The sequence below is a fragment of the Ciconia boyciana genome, chromosome 6 (genome assembly GCF_034638445.1).
Source record: "Ciconia boyciana chromosome 6, ASM3463844v1, whole genome shotgun sequence".
NCBI lineage: Eukaryota > Metazoa > Chordata > Aves > Ciconiiformes > Ciconiidae > Ciconia > Ciconia boyciana.
The window spans coordinates 58,410,487-58,427,478 of NC_132939.1; the positions used below are offsets into that span (position 1 = coordinate 58,410,487).

Below are 16,992 nucleotides of genomic sequence, written 5' to 3' on the forward strand. Positions count from 1 at the left end.
GAATGGGCTATCTTCGTGGTATCCAAATTTTCTGCCCTCAGATCACATGGTTTTTCACCTTTCAACCCCAAATACTCTTCTGCAAACTTCATTCTTCTTTTATATGGCTATGATTACAGACATTGCTCCCCTCAAGAGGCTAGAAAAGGTAATGCATAATACTCTTCATTGCAATCAAGTAAGACTTACTACTTGGTGGTTTAGGAAATCAGCTGATTAATAAAACAACACTTTCAGATGCTGTCATTTCATTGAAGAAAGGTTTTGACAGAGTGAAATAGCAGTATTTTTTCCTATTCCAAATAAAACTGAACTGGGAAAATCTTTTATTTCTTCGGTAAAGCTTCCTATATTGCAATCCCAATTCTTGGACCCTAATAAGCAGGTCAATGGCTCTATGATTTGGACTTGATCGAAAAAAAGCTAGATAAGAATTTACTCTTTGCTACTATTCTGCTCTATTCAGCATTAGAACAACTTGCACTATTACTTGTTGAGATTACCAAAGAGAACAAAACAGAGACTCTGGATGTAAAATACATTTTATATGTATATAATATCTACATCCAGCTCTTCTGAGTAGTTTATTAAAAAGAGACTACACTGGCAAATTCCCTGGTTATATGACACATGTCCACATGGGATAAGCACTTAGGGTCTTCCTAGCTGTAACAGAAAATAGTAATTTCACAGGAACATATGCTTGACAAATTTCAAATATCTTGAGTTTCCTAAGGAAACTAGAAACAAAAATTCATTTTAAACCATTCATTATGCAGCTAGTAAACTATAACTTACATGACTACTATACTTCTGCCCTGTGGAAAACACCACAATCACTTTGAATGCCCCACATAGAATCAGGTTTACTTTGAATTCCCTCCTTATGCATGTTCCTGCTTCTAAATTTTCAATTTCTTTACGTCAAAAGCAAATAACATTAAAAGCCTTCCTGCTGGGATATTGTAATTAACTGAAATGTTAATTACAATACTACAACTTCCTGCTAGAGCAGGTGAGCTTCTAACGTTACATCCTAGCACACGGTAACAAACCTTAGCTGGACAGCATAACAGTTTACACCACTGGACAACAGAGAGAGACTGATTCCAGTTGGAGGCAGAGTTCTCTACCTGCGTTGGTTGTACTGCCTTGGGAATTGAACTCATTTTACAAAGAAAATTAACCCATGGGGGCAGCAAGGAATATTGAGCACGCTGGGGTAATTTGAAAAGCTGAATATTCGGACACCCTGGGCTTATTATACTAGACTAATCACTTCCCTGGAAAAGGGAAAGGAAAGAGGCCTTCCAAACCTTTACAGCACGGGTTTTCAAAGCACAGCCAGGAGGCTATTTTCAGTCTATCAAGGCTTTTCATACATCTCAAAAAGGACTATTTAAAACCATGGCCATTCTAATCATTGAGACTGCAGCACTCACGAGGGATTTATGAGGGATGGGACAGAAGAGTCAGACCAATATGTACCCTGGAGCACTGGGATGCTGAGAAGCCCTGAGTACAGGGAGTTCCTCTCCTACACTCTGGCTGAAAATGGGGATGTGTGTTTAAGTTTGTTACATGAACTGAACTATTTGTTATTTTGTTATGTGAACTATTCACTGAACAGCCTTTCACAAATAAAAATCAGGAACCCCCACTGAAGGAAAGACTCAATCTTGACAGGAGAGAAAAGTCGTAACGTATCCAATTTGAGCATCAACTTGGAGGTAAGTATTTCTGCTGTTCCAGATCCTCTATACCCATTTCACTTTCTTCTAGAATTACTGGTTATGCACAGCTTTACTACAAGGCTTTGTATATAGTCAGTAAACTTGAAGTCAGTAGGAATTCATTACTAAATGGGAAGGAAAACTAGGCCTATTATGCACCATTATCCATTAAAATAAATGTAACTAAAAAAGATGAATGCTGGTTCATGATTCAGCAACCACTGCTTTAATCCCTATGTTTTCCAAGCGTTATCACATCTGCTTGTCCTAAGCACACCTTACTTACTGAATTAATTTCTTCCTAGCAAATAAAATGTATTACAAAATAATTATGATCTGGACAAATACTAAAAAGACACCAAATGAACATGAAAATGTTTGATTCAGCAGAACAATAGCAACTGGTAAGAGGCTAATCTTACAGAAATAGAAAACATGAGAATGCCCCAGACTAATTGGGACTAGCCACCCTAGAAATATTTGTGTGCTGTCACAGAAAGTGATTAAAAGCTCTCTGATATATAGAACACTTCACTGGAAATGTGTAAATATCTTTATTAAACATTCACAGAATGCACAACTCCCTTTTCTTTGTCCATCTTCATCTTTCCCATTAAAAAATTGGATAATTTTTCCCTACCTATTTCCTCTTATTCCTCTTATGGGGACCTTCGATACATTTTAGACTCTCTATCCACTAAGAATCTGCCTTCCTAAACAGTTTCTGACAAGGACAGTCTCCACTCCTTAACAAGCTTTAAAAAAAATTCCTAGCGTGCTTTTGATCTCTAGCGTTCTAGCTTTTACCAAAAGACAGCTTTCAACGTGTTGTACATAAGAAGTCCTGGAGTTGCCATTTTCAAAAGCATATTTGTGTTTGCTAAAAATTTATTGTGTACTTTTCCTCTTTGCCATTGCCACGTTATATTTGCATACAGAAAACTAATAACCTATTTGCTATACAGTAACTTTACTGACTAGGCCAGTCTCAATAATCTTTGAACAGTCATGGCAACTGGGAGAGGTTCCTGGGAGCTGGAAGAAAGCAAATGCCACTCCCACCTTGAAGAAAGGCAAGAAGAAAGGACTGTAGAAGTACAGGCCAGTCAGCCTCACCTCAGTCTCTGGGCGTGTGATAGAGCAAATAATCATGAAAACCATTCCCAAACATTATTTAAGACATGAAGGTTACTGGGAGTAGTCAGCATGGATTTATGAATAGGAAATCATGCCAGACCAACTTAATAGCCTTCTATGATTATATGACTAGCCTAGTAGATGAGGTGAGAACAGTGGACATTGTTTATCTCAACTTCAGTAAGGCTTTTGACACTGTCTCCCATCTTATTCCCATAGATAACTGATGAAGTCTAGACTAGATAAAGTGGACAGTGAGGTAAACTGAAAACGGGATGAACTGCCAGGCTCAAAGGGTTGTGACCAGCAGCACAAAGTCCAGCTTGAGCCCAATGTTAGTCATGTACCTGAGGGTGTTGATACTGGGGCCAATACTGTTTAACATCTTCATTAAGGGCATGGATGATGGGACAGAGCGCACCTTCAGCAAGTTGGCAGATGAAACAATACTGGGAGGGGTAGCTGATACAACAGATGGTTGTGTTGCAATTCAGAGGGACCACAGCAGGCTGGAAAATTGGGCTGACAAGAATCTCATGAAGTTCAACAAATGGCAATGCAAAGTCCTGCATCTGGGGAGGCATAACTCTGTCCACTGCTACAAGCAGGGGGCCAACTGACTGGAAAGCAGCTTGGGAGAAGGACCTTGGCATCCTAGGGTCCAGGTAGACAAGGAATTGAACAGAAGCCAGCAATACACTTCTGTGTCACTGAAAGATCAATGGCCTCGTGGGATGCATTAAAAACAGTGCTGCCAGAACATCAAGGGAGGCGATCCTTCCCCTCTACTCAGCACTGATGAGACACATCTGGAGCACTGGGTCCAGTTCTGGGCTCCAGTACAGGAAGGACATGGACATACATTCAGCAAAAGGCCATGAAGATGAAAGGCTTGGAGCATCTGTCATACAAGGAGAGGCTGAGAGAGCTGGGATTGCTGAGCTCGGGGAAGAGAAGGTTCAGGGAGGATCTTATCAATGTGTGTAAATATCTGATTAGGGGAGGGGGGGGAAGTAAAGAAGATGGCACCAGACTCTTCTCAGTGACGCCCAGTGAAAGGACAAGAGGCAATGGGCACAATCTGAAATAAAGGAAATTCCATTTAAACATAAGAAAAACCTTAATTTTATGCATATGGTCAAATATTGGAACAGGTTGCCCAGGGAGGTTGTGGGATCTCCATCCTTGGAGATATTAAAAATCCTACTGGGCAAGGTTCTGAGCAACCTGCTCTAGTTGACACTGCTTTGAGTAGGGGAGTTGACTAGATGATCTGCAAAAATCTCCGCCAACTTCAACCATTTTGTATCACTGGCAATATTCAGCTCACTAAAATATCAGCATGGTTAGCATACAAAGCTCTCTCACTCATCCCTCTGCTCTTTGCTCATGCCCAAACAAACAAAATCTCTAGGGATGTTCACGTCTAGTACTTAGCTAATAGAACCTTTCTTCCAAGAATATCTTTAGGCTGTTTTGTTCTGTAACCACACTTAAGTGCACATATAGGACAACCATTTGAAAAGAATATCCCCTTCAAATACACTGTGCTTTTAGCAGTTTCATTTCTTCTATGTTTGAACAAACACAAACACACTGGCACCACCAGTAAATAAACAGATTATAGGGGGCACAAAAATTTATTTTATGGCAAGACCTATTGGATGTCAAGTTCTTGGACAAAACTTTTTATTATTTTTTTTTAAATGGGGAGGAAGAGGAGGAAGTTTATCAATAACAAGCAGTAACAGTTTCACTTCCTGAAGTGCCTAGGCTAGCATCCTCCTCTGAAAAATTTCCAACACATCACTTAAAACAAGCAAAATGACTCATCCACAAAATTCCCCAATCCGCTACCAGCGTAAAGAAGTAAAAATCCTTCAGCCCAACCCACCACTGTAGGGTAGACCAAAAGGCCATACATAAACACATATACATGAACAGTTACTGGAAAAAAGGAGATTGCTGTTAGGCTTTAGAGAATTGATTTACAGTGAAGTCATGCTAGTCATTCTCAGAAAGACCTTGAGATTGTGCCAACACAAGTACTGAACTCTTCCCACTTTTCTACAAGACTTAGAAACCCCCCTGAGAAAACAAAAACCTTCTCCATACCTCCTACACAAGTAACAAGACAATGAGAGATCTTGTCCGTTTCTAGATTCTAACAATTATCTGTCTTCCTTCTCCCCCACTGACAAGTATTTTTCATAGAATCATAGAATCATTTAGGTTGGAAAAGACCCTTGAGATCATTAAGTCCAACCATAAACCTAACACTACCAAGTCCACCACTAAACTACATGCCTCATTGCCACATCTACACACCTTTTAGATACTTCCAGGGATGGTGACTCCACCGCTCCCCTGGGCAGCCTGCTCCAGTGCTTGACAATCCTTTCAGTGAAGAAATTTTTCCTAATATCCAATCTAAACCTCCCCTGGTGCTTTTCTCTACAAGCTTCTCCCTTTCCAACTTTTTCTTTCTCCTATTACCTTCTGCACATACGTTTGACATGATCTTTCAATAACATCACACTGAATTAAAAGAATGCTGACACTAGCAACTGAGCTCCCAAAAGCAAATATATGGTTACTGCCACATAAGGGTGTATGTTCTATTGTGAGAAACAAGCTACTAAGTAGACACCAGCAATGTATGTCTGTTAAAGAATTTTCACTGAGGTACTAAATATGGATTGAAGAGTGACAATAATTTAGGAAAAAAAAAAGGCAAAAATAGTAAAAATTAAATACTTCTCTCACCTGTTTCTATGCTAGACTCAAACAAGCTATAAAAACAGCAGACTGTAAAACAAATAAGGAAATTAACTAAAGCCCTGTTTCTTAAGTTACAAAACTTTACAAGTTTTGTAACATCCTCGTCTAAAAAATTTTCCATTACACACGTTTTTCAAATGTGCTGCACCTTCTTCATCCCAGCCAGTACTTGGCTGCTTGATAGTGTGTCTTGTGAAGGAGTCATTACACTTACAGATTTCTGCACTAGTTTTGGATCATCCCTGCTCTCCCTAATTTGGAAGTCAAGGCAGATGCGGAGAGACGGTATGAAGAATCCTACAGCTTGGTCAGAATGCTCTAGGCTCTAGCTGTTCTGCGTCACAGCCACTGAAGATGCAGATACTCAGACACAGTGTCTTCTTTAACATAACTTCTAATAACAGTTCTTATGCCAAAAAACAAACTGTGAGTAAAACTTTTATTTTAAACTGAAAAGTTCTTTGCAAAGTATTTAAGTCTCCCATAGGAGACCCCTGCCTGGGACATTTTCAATTCCTACAGCAAATTCTTTAGACATGTGAATGCTAAGATTAGACATAAATTAAATGATACCTATAAGGGTTTTGCTGGAGATTTGTTATGATTCCTTGCTGTTTGGGTAGTCATTAGGATCACTTGACATAAGTTTCTTAGTAGCAGTGAAGAAAGAGTTATACCTATGAGTTTGTCATAATCCACGCCTTTAGCATTTGATGTCTGCACAGTCCAGGGGTCCACAAAATCCTCATCCTCTTCTTTAGTTGTACCATTGTTTATTAATACAAGATCTCTTGGAGGCAAGCCTGCCTGATAATCTTGCCCTGTTGTTGTTTTATATGACAGTTTTAATGATAATAGCATCCTCACTGCTGCATCAATTTCATCCTGAATAAAGGAAAAAAAAGCTGTTTGACTTAACATACTTAAGATAGACAATTACATTAATGTCCCAACCCTTCAAAATCCTGCATCCATGCTTCGACTTGAATTGCATTATTCATAACTTTAAGCCTTTATTTTACACATCTGCAGCACCACTGCCAAAGGTAAAAGAAAAGCAAATAGCAGGTGACTGTCTCCTAACTGGCAGAATTTAGAGCATCACCATTGCCAAGATATTTAAAGCACCTCTGTCTCACTTTTCAATTTCTGCCTGAGGAAAAAAAATGCTTGCCTGCTTTTCAGAGGTATAACAAGCTTAAAATTTTAAGCACACATTTCTAAGATATATAAATATAATATGAATTATTATCTAATTTACTTTACAATGCTTTTAGTGGCTCACCTTAAAATAATTTATTCATTACAATTCATTGACAGACTTGAAGACAAACTAGAACAAAATGTTCTTTACAACTTTCATTGTTATGACCTTTTTAATACAAAGCTATTGTAACATCTCATGCAAGCAATAAATAGATCAACACTTTATTCGACTCCCAGTTTTCAAGGCTTACTCCCACAGGCAATAGAGTGAGACAGCCCACATTAAAACTGAGCTCTCTTTGCCAACATAGTGATGACAGAATAGGGAACTTGAAATAAATGGCAAGTTACTAAATTATTTAAGGGAGATTAAGCAGGGACTGTCAGTACAGTTACAGGAAGATATATTTGCTAATGTGTACAATAACGCATGGAGAAAGAGATTTTAACAAAGAATCTAAACCAAGGGCAGAATACAAGTGACATAAGTTTCACTTGAAAACCAAATACCCTGGATCCCATCGTGTAGCATGGCAACTGGCTGAAGCAGACTTCTAAGCCTATGACTCTGTTCTTACTTCAGCAGTAACAACTTTGCTCTTGCTAGCGACTACCTTGCTCCAGGTGTGTCCACAGTTCACAAAATAGACATAAGTATTTTTTAACAATTTTTTTTTTTTTTTACTACAATACAAAATAGATCTCAGAACAATCATATTCTTCAGTGCTCTTAAAGGCAGACCTAACCTGAAAAAGGATGGGTTCAAAATATGAAATGGAAATACCTTTGGTGCTTTTCCTGCTTTCAGTGCTCTGACTTTCTCTCCTTGTTCAGTTACTCTTTCAAACAGCTGAAGCGGACTCAGAGACTTCAAATCACAGTTTGCACTATCAGCCATTTTGCCAGACTGCAAAAGATCTGTTTGTTTACAATTCAGCTAAATTTAACGTCTTCCAATTCTTTGGCTTCTAGATTCAAAACAGCAGCAACAACAAGGAAAACTGTAAGGCAAAAAATAGTGTTTTATTCTTTCATGCACATCTTGAAGATTAGATGAACAGAATAAGAATAGAACTATACTGACCCCATACCTAATTCTATTCATATCAGATTGATAAATGTGGAGACATTAACACAATGAGCTTCAGTTTCATACAGAAATGGACTGAGACTGACAAGAGTACTAAATAAATTTAGAGATCACTCTTAATGTTGTTTGTGTATGTATTTAACACTAGAACACCTTTTCAAAGTCAAACTCCTGACAAAAGTAAAAGTAATTAAATATATGTACGATTCAGAGCATCTCAAAACAGTTGGTAGAGGTTATCTGATTCGTGACTAATGTTTTTGTACTACTTGATACCCTGTCAAATTCTGAATGATAATGAGATTTTTATAACTATCATATGGAATTTTGTCTTAATATATGTAATATAGTACTTCAGCCCAAAGAAAGATATACAAGAGAAAAGCTTAGTCATCTTTACTGCCTTCCTCCAGAGGTCACAAAACACAGATGATTAGTGAGAAATGCTGCTTTCTAAAGAACAATCAATCTTCGGGTAACCAATAGGCTGTAAATTCAAGGAACTATTTGTTTCTCAGCAGTATGTAGGGAAAATAACCCTAGGATATGGCTTAAGATGATGAGATGGCAGAGAATAATGACACAGCGGTCTTCCTATGTCCAACATATATCTTGATCACTGGAGCTTCCTAGCACAGAGTGCGCCCATGCTTCCACAAACGGGCTTCTCTCCTAGGCTAACATCTATAACATTGTATATATTGACAATAACATGATCTGAAGGTTTCTTAGCAGTCTATTAATTAACAGCAACCAAGACTTTGGAAAACTACACCTGCATAGTTTACAGTACACTAACACAGAAAGTACAGAAAGTTAAATAATGCTGTTAAAATGTTAAGTAAGCATACAGTTTCTGTTATCAAATGCATTAAAATAATTTTCACTCTACATCAGAAAGTTCTTGATCTTTGTCCCATCAGTTATAATCTAAAATGTTACAAGCAAGCACTGCTGTACTTAATTTTAATGAATACATTGAACACCTCTTAGTAATTTCCAAGACAGGAAACTCCTGTAACATGGATTGCATTGAATTAACTCATACTTTTCTACATATGCCTCCCATAAAGGTGGCACAGCAATTCATCGTATCCCAGCAATTTCTTCCTCCAGTTTTTCTAAAATTACCTGATAAACTGTCTTCAGATAATCTCTGATCTAAAAAGTGTTTTATTTATGTCTAAGAAACCCGGTGAATCTGTTATCAACCTGCCATGAGTGAAAACTCATTTCAACTGCAAAGGCAGAATTCCTTACTTTAAGAAATCCTTATTTTTAAGAATTATTCATGCTCAGCAGCTCTCTGTACAAAATGATGAGGTCTTTAGAAGTACATATGCTCCGAATAATTTTTTTGTAAAAATTCAAGCATCATGTTGTTTAAATATTCAGAACCAAGGATAAACAAGCATTAACTTGATATGGGAAGAGAGTTTTACAGCCATTACTGTTCTGGTTATGGTGAGCTTGCCATATTTACATAGAAGAAAATAAGTGTTAAAAATGGGTAAGGAGGACACCATCTGTCAGAAAAACAACATTGTAAGTAAAACTGCAACTATCTCGAATCCATTTGGGATGAACATACCACAATAACAAGTTACATAGAGAAGCACATAGAGAATTATAAAGAAATTTCATAAAACCTGAGACTGTTAAAATGAGGTAACAGTGCAGATCCTAATGACAAAGTAAACTGAGGGAAAAGTAAATTTCCATGAAAACTATCATTGCAACTTGGCTGGGGTTGTGAAGCGCTGCCTCACAATCTGACATGGTTGATTTATGCAATCACCCAAGCCATTGTATCACTTTTTTTCTTGAGGAAAGTGATGTCATCTTAATTCATAAACTGATGCTTATTTTACATGCACCGTATTCAGATGTGATAGTGACAAATGCAATGCAAGTTGAAAGAGCAAATTAACTTCACACTGAGTTGCAAACAGAGGTGTGTTGGAAACACAGCGTTCACCCTAAAGCATTCTCTGTCATGCCATGCCCACATCCATAAAGGAAGAACTCTGTGCTCATGTAAAGCCCTACTGACTTGCAAAGGATTATGTCTCTCCAGAGAGACTCCCTAGCATATTATTGATCCAGTGCTGCCCGTGAAGCGTGAATACATTGAGTTTACAAGATACATATGTCACTGAAGTGAATCATAAAAGCTACTAATAAAAACCCACATTCATTTGGCTCCCTTTCCCCAGAATTAAAAAAGAAGAAACAAAAGCATGTAATAGTTGCATTAGCTGTTCAGCAGTATTTCTAAGCTTTCCTTCTACAACATTATCAGCCTAATCACAACCTTGGTTATATTTACATAGTATATATTTAAACTGCCACTGTAAAAAGCCTTCACCTGCCTAGAAAACTTAAGAAGGTTGCTCTGGTAACTTGCTGGTTACCAAAACATATCTATCATTAAGGCTTTGTCAGACAGCTGTAATATTCCCAGATTTCAGCTCCAGTTGAATACCTGGAGAAAGCTGAGAAGTGTATACATCCACTTGCTAATTTAATTTGCTTAGTCTGTTAACACTCACATCATACTTAGATTAGATAATTGACTAAAATAAGACTGACTAACGTATTATCAGTAATACTTAAATTTTTCACCTAACCTCGATCCCCTCAAGCTTTATTATTTGCAGTTTGACAATGTTATTTTAAAGAGGTAATTTGACGCATATCGAACAATCCTATGAAGTATTCCTACAATTTACTTGCATTCTTTTATTTGGATACTAGTGTTTTCCTCTTTTTCATGGGTACAAGATATTTAACTGGAAAAGAAAGTATATAGAGTAAATTCATATTAGAAAATGTTTATGAAGATTAACACACATCCTTTCTGTAGGAATATGCCAGTTATATTTACTGGCTTCGGATTTCAAATATAGGAAAAGGTAAACAATAATTATTCTTTGGTGTAGAACAAATTGTGACTTGCTGTTTTAACTCAGTTCCTGAACGTACATTCTTCCTGATAGATTGCCTCCATTTAGAAAGGCTGAAATGCCATGGCTGAGACTGAGCACACATACTGGAGAGCAGTATAACAGAAAGACTCTTTAAAAAGTTTGGAATATTAAGGATTTAAGAATCCCAAATGAAGGTGCATTTTCATTAAGAAGTAGCAAAAGTAATCTAGTCACTGCAACAAGAGATGAGGATATTACAATTATAGAAAGCAAAAGATATTGACTGCTACCTAAAACTTATCTCCATTTACCTCAGTACTTTCCTTATTTGCTGGTGGAATTCAAGCCAGGAATTCAGTAATATGGAACATAGGTCTTTATCTTTTGAAATTCATAAATGCAATTGTGAACCATTTAAAAGAAATGAGTGAATATTCTGCATTTTATCAGGACATTTTTTTCTTGCTTTCTTACTGATATTATTAAAACTAACAGTCCCAGACACATTAGATACTGTATGCAAACAGATTTCGAGGAAAAAAATGATACATGGGAACTTGAGAATGTACTACTGGGACATTTAGGAACAGAGCCTAAGATGAACTTAAAAGCCTCAGTTTCACAGTGTGAAGTTGAAAGCCTAGAACTGTGTGCCTTTTCTCTCTATGAGTGGTAACCATCTGCATCTGTCTACCAATGCATGGTAACTTGTAATGGGTACTGCTCTTGTGACTGTTTCAGAATATTAGATCGTCATGAGACAAAGCTCAAAAATAATGCTTGGCATAGGTATCAGAAAACAACTGTATTCTCCTTTCTTTCCAGTTGGATGACAATCACAGATCTATGATCATTTTCACTGTTTGCTATCTGATCTGGTAAGATAGAGACCTCAGAATCAAAGAATAGGGTTTCACATTATGTTAAGAAGAGCTCTTTCATGACAAACATTGCGTGAAGGTACATCAAGACTTCCAAAGACAACAGCAATACAAAAGTCCCGAAAAAATTTTCATGAATTAATGGAAGAATGTGAATTTAAGTCTAACAGCACTTATGTTCCTGAAAACTGGTTTGCCTCCTGGAAATAAAACAAAAAATGAAAAGTGAAATTGAAGCAAGTAGTATGCACACAGATGTTGTGTGAAACATGCCTTGAGAAACATGCTTTTGAGAAGTACTCCAAAATAGGCTGCATTTTATAGTAGACCTACCTTTCCAGTCACGGTAATCATCAATTTATGTATGAAAATACAATAAAAGTGTGCAAGACAATTCCTTGAGATGACAATATGACCACTCTACCACTCTCCTCTGAAAAAAGTCCAATATGAATCTTTACTACAGCTGTTAAGAGCTGTAGTAAATCTAGAATCTTTAGCTGCTAAGAGCAACTACAACTACAGCTGTTAAGAGCTAAGCTCTTGTGCAGGACCGGTTATGCATAAAATTAACCAGCAAGCTAATGTTTCTAACCCTTGAGCCCTGCAACACTTCCCTACCACACGCACGCCCGGGCAGGGCAACGCCAGCTCCCCCCTCCCTGGGCTGGGCCGCACTTTCCAGCGGCCAGGACATCTCCCCTCCGCTGTTTCCCGGGGAAAAGAGCTTTCTCTCCAGGCGTTGGCGATGGAGCCACAGGGGCTGCGGCCCCGCACGGAGCGGAGGAAAAAGCCTTCAAGAGCATCGACGCCTCGCAGAGGGAGGGAGGGAGGGAGGGAGGGAGGAAACGTGCCCCGCAGAGACCCCCGCTCCCAGCGCCCCGCACCAGCCACGGGGGCGGCAGTAACCGCCCAACGAGCCCCTCTCGCGCCCACCGGGGTCTCTCACCGAGGCCCCGGCCCAGGCATCACCCACTCGCCGAGGCCCGGCCCGGCCTGGCCTGACCCGACCCGGCTCAGCCCAGCTCAGCTCAGCTCTCCTTACCGCTCCTCTGTCACTGCCATTGCATCACCCCCCAACCGGCACAGCACTCACGACTCCCGGCTGGGAAACACATACCACCGGAACCATTGCTTCCCCCTACCGTCCCTCCACCTACAGTCATCAGCCCAAAGAAGTTCCCTCCACGCTGCCCACAGCGGCGAGAGAAGGGCTCTTGCTCTCCCCGCGAGCTGCGACCTGACCCCTGCCCTTCCCAACACGCGGTCCCTGCGGGAGGACGGTGTCACACGGAACCCTTACAGCGGGGCGCCTTGTTTCTACCCGGCGCGCTCTGAAAGGCGGAGCCGCCAGGGGCCGGCCGGTGAGTTCCGGGCTGCGCTGCCGGCGGCGGCTGTGCGGCGCAGGTACCCGCGGGGCGGGGCGGGCTCTGCGGCGGGACAGCGGTAACGGCGGCGGCGCCGGGGCGGAGGGGGCTCCACGAGTGGCCTGGGTGCCCGGGGGTGGGGAAGAGTGCGCGTGTATGGGAGCGGCAACGGCTCCGGTGCCGGGGGGGAGGAAGGGGCCTCGGTGCCAGGGTCCATCGGGGACCGCTCTCATCTTTTATGTCACACCTTTGTTGACGCTTACAGTCACTCAGAGGGCGTGTGGTGTTGTGCCTGTCCAGTTTAATGCTCCTTGGTTTAATGGGTACAGATAAGTCAGTCGTGTGAAAACGAAAGAAAAACAAAAGTTCTGTAAGTTTCCCTGTTAACTTAGAACGTTGTAAATCATATCGGTAATAAATTCACCATCTAGTTACAGTATGTTTCCAGTGAAGTTACGTTGTGTTTTTTTTCCCTGCATTTTTCTTTAGTTAGGGCAGCATAAGAACCTTTGGGGTGGTGTTTCTTTGAAAACAGAGGTTGAATAGGAAGTCTTAAGATGACAGAGGTGCTTTGTTTTTACAAAAATACTAAGGCTTATGGGGGATGCGTGTGGTGGAATGGATTTATGCTGATCAAATGTAATGAGACAGTTTCTTTCCAGTATCCCATAGGAAACTTTTTTAACCCGGTGTGTGCAAGGCACCGTCTCGCACTTATCTCTGAATCTGAGCTTAATTTTTTTTGTGATAAAAGAAAGTAAAGTAACTTTGAAAGTTTAACCCAATCTACTTGTGTAACTTTATTTATAGCTTTCAGCCAGAGGTCAACTTCTTGCTCTATTTGTTCTTTGAACATGATGCATTTTGGCTGGGGCCTGTTTTCAGCACTGCAATACAAATAGTAACCACTTGTTGCAATTATTGAAGTACAGTCCTTTAAAGTTACCATTTATTTGATAAGAGGTTCTGGTTTACTTGTAAAAACTTCAATTTACTGTTTTTGAATTGAATTGTTAGTTAAGTTTTCCTGAAACACTACTTAAGTTTTTTCATTGACACTGTTTAAGTGAAATGCTGTTTTAATAAATGAAGCTGTATTATTAAAAAAAGAATTTTTCCTTGCTCTTAATTTCTGTCACTTATAGCTGTCATAAACTTCAGATAAAGACAAAACGTCCTCTAGAGGGAGATCTTGATGCTTTTATGTGCTAAAATATTAGTCACCTTGTTCCAGATAAACGTCTTGATCACTTGGAAAGGATCTGTGATGATGAATGTGTGTCTTAATAGGAACCTGTCTTCTGGATCTGCGCTTGGGAATTTCATTACAGAATACAGACCATAGCCTGTAATGTAACACTTCTGTAGGTTAAATGAAACATGCTTGTTTTAATTCAAATGGATCTAATTCTGAAGTTAAATGAGTAATCTTTACAAGTTCCAGTGTAGTACTCTTGCAGCAGTATTTGTAGGACCTATATTTGTGGCATCAATTCTGCAAATGCTTATGTAGATACTGTCTTTCATACAGCATTCTGATTTTAATCAAGATGCTTTTGAGGGCAGCTTCTTCACTGACCTAAACCAAGAATTTCAGCAGCTGATCTGAAAGTGTTGTGGGTTAAATGACTTCAGCATGATGAGTGCTAACAGCTAGGCAAGGAAGCAAAGCAGAAATAAAATGTCCCATTTAATGAATCTTAGCAATTGAAGGATAGCAGTACTTTTTGACTATAAACAGTAGAGGCTGAAAGATTATTTTTGCAGACACATCAATTATTTGAATGTAGTTAACCCTGTACTCCACATGGTCTGTCCAAATTTTTGGAAGAAGCTTGGTGGGATTGTTATGGTGGTGAGTTATTCCGCATGTTACACGCTGTCTCAGCGTGAGATTTCTTTCTCACAGACACTTTGAAAAAGATTATTCCAAGGTAAACAAGGCATCCGTGCTCTTATTTTTCTGTAAGTAAATGCAAGCAGTGAATTCAGTGTAATTTCTGGCATAAGCCTGTCCTGTAAAACTAAAGGCTGTGTGGAACTTGCTCTGTGGATATAGTTGGAAAATTTCCTCATACTGCAAGACTGCTGAGTGGGTCAAAAATGTATTTACTTTTTTAGTTGCCGGTTGAACCCCTTCATACTTCTTTCAAGTATCTGTACTGTTAAGAAATAGATATTGTTAGACTGACTCCAAAATAGTTGTAGTATTTGTATTCTTATAAATGTGCATATCAAAGCACTGCATGATTAATTACCCTCTTTTGTGTGTGTGGAAGTGCTACTGCAAGTGAGGTTAAAGTAATTTGCAGTACTTATGTCACAAGTTTGTTTTCCTTTTCATGCTCATTTTCATTGTTTTGTGGTATGCAAATGCATCTCTGCAATGCATTAAAAATGTATGCAAAGTGCTTGGAGGCAAATGGTGTTGCATAATTGAATGTACAGATGTGTTATAATAGGGGAGTAAATTCCATTAATAAACAGGAATAAAAGTTATGGAATTTTTTTTTTTTAAGAAAAGCGTATTTATATCCTTAAGTTACTCAGGTTGTAGACTCTGTAATGAATTGTGCTCTGAATAATCAATTCTTTATTGTAGATCATAATTTTGGAGGATTCCAGCCCTGAGATTTCTGGAGTCTGCTGTGTCTAGCCATAATGAGTCTGTCACTGGTTGCTTATGATGATTCAGACTCTGAGGCAGAAACTGAAAAGACTGAAGTCCCCACTACTTCAGGCAGACAAACAAGCCTTCCAAGTTCTTCTGTGGATCGTGTTCAGTACTTTGCACCTGGTAGTTTGGGTACAAAATCTACATATGAAATGCAGCCTACTGAGAACGCTGACAGTTCTGGCACAAGCGCTGTTTGTGAAGATCCCCCTGAGCATTATACACAGAATAACAACACTGATTTGACATATTGTAGGAGAGCATACTCTGGCCATACTGCATTATGCATGTCCTACAAAAACTATGAACAGACATCAAGCTCTTCAACAAACTCCGGACATGGCATTTCCCAGAAGAGAATACATAAAGACAGTGCTACTGCCATAAAAGGAATTAGACCATATATCCCTAAAAGATTGCGTCAAGAAAATTCCAGTATGCCTGAAAAAAAAGAATCTGATCAGAGAGATAGCTCAGATTGTGATGTTAAGCTAGGCATATCAGGAGAGCAAGCTTCGAGAAAGATCTCTGAATTAATTAAGCCATATTTGGGATCCAAATATAAATTAACTGAAGTCCCCAAAAGCTTAATATTTTACATGTCTAAACACAGTGGCCCTGTTAATGAAATCCAGTGGTGTCCTGTACGAGAACAAAGTCACATGCTTCTCTCAGCTTCTATGGACAAAACAGTCAAGGTAATGTAAAACAAGATGCTTTGCGGCCCAATCGTCAAACTTAAAAATACTGTGTTAAATAATGATCTCCTGGGAATAACATCCTTGCTTGTGTGTGTTTTAACAGTTCCAATGTATTCAGAATTCGAGGAGATGCTTTGAAGTATAAGATCCTATTATGAACTTGCAGCCTAATCCTTCACTATACCTACAGTCGGTGCCATTATTTTGGAATGTGGGGTTTTTTGTATTAGGCATGTCAGTGTTTTAGATTTCTACTAGGTAATTTCTCATAATCTGTATTAATGTTAGGTTTTCATTATTTCCTACTTTAATGTCACAATGGCCATAAGCACTATGGTCTGGATACAGATTCTGCCTTTTAAGTCATTAAACAACTGGCTGCCAACACTGGAATAATATTTTGGGGAACTTTACCTTTCTGACAGGCCTAAGTGACTACTGCGGGAGGAGGTATGTCAGGTCAGCTGGATTTTTCATCTGAACTAGTGTGG

General features: G+C 39.2%; 2 protein-coding genes across 6 annotated transcripts in view; one reads left to right on the forward strand and one right to left on the reverse strand.

Moving 5' to 3' along the window:
* Positions 1 to 12,905, reverse strand: part of WARS1 (tryptophanyl-tRNA synthetase 1) — a 28,093-nt gene extending 15,188 nt beyond the window's left edge. For 2 of the 3 annotated variants that reach the window (XM_072864690.1, XM_072864692.1), the window contains exons 1-3: positions 12,709 to 12,836; positions 7,643 to 7,859; positions 6,329 to 6,536 (exon numbers count right to left, since the gene is read on the reverse strand). In XM_072864690.1, the coding sequence (XP_072720791.1) occupies positions 6,329 to 6,536; positions 7,643 to 7,756 (322 nt within the window). In that variant the 5' untranslated portion in view covers positions 7,757 to 7,859; positions 12,709 to 12,836. Of the gene's footprint in view, positions 1 to 6,328; positions 6,537 to 7,642; positions 7,860 to 12,708 lie in introns of all 3 variants that reach the window. The other variant, XM_072864691.1, reaches the window with a different exon arrangement.
* A 212-nt stretch (positions 12,906 to 13,117) lies between these two features.
* The window catches only part of WDR25 (WD repeat domain 25), a 77,008-nt gene continuing 73,133 nt past the window's right edge, over positions 13,118 to 16,992 (forward strand). For 2 of the 3 annotated variants that reach the window (XM_072865779.1, XM_072865781.1), the window contains exons 1-2: positions 13,118 to 13,166; positions 15,729 to 16,498. In XM_072865779.1, the coding sequence (XP_072721880.1) occupies positions 15,788 to 16,498 (711 nt within the window). In that variant the 5' untranslated portion in view covers positions 13,118 to 13,166; positions 15,729 to 15,787. Of the gene's footprint in view, positions 13,167 to 14,266; positions 14,491 to 15,728; positions 16,499 to 16,992 lie in introns of those variants that run through there. The other variant, XM_072865780.1, reaches the window with a different exon arrangement.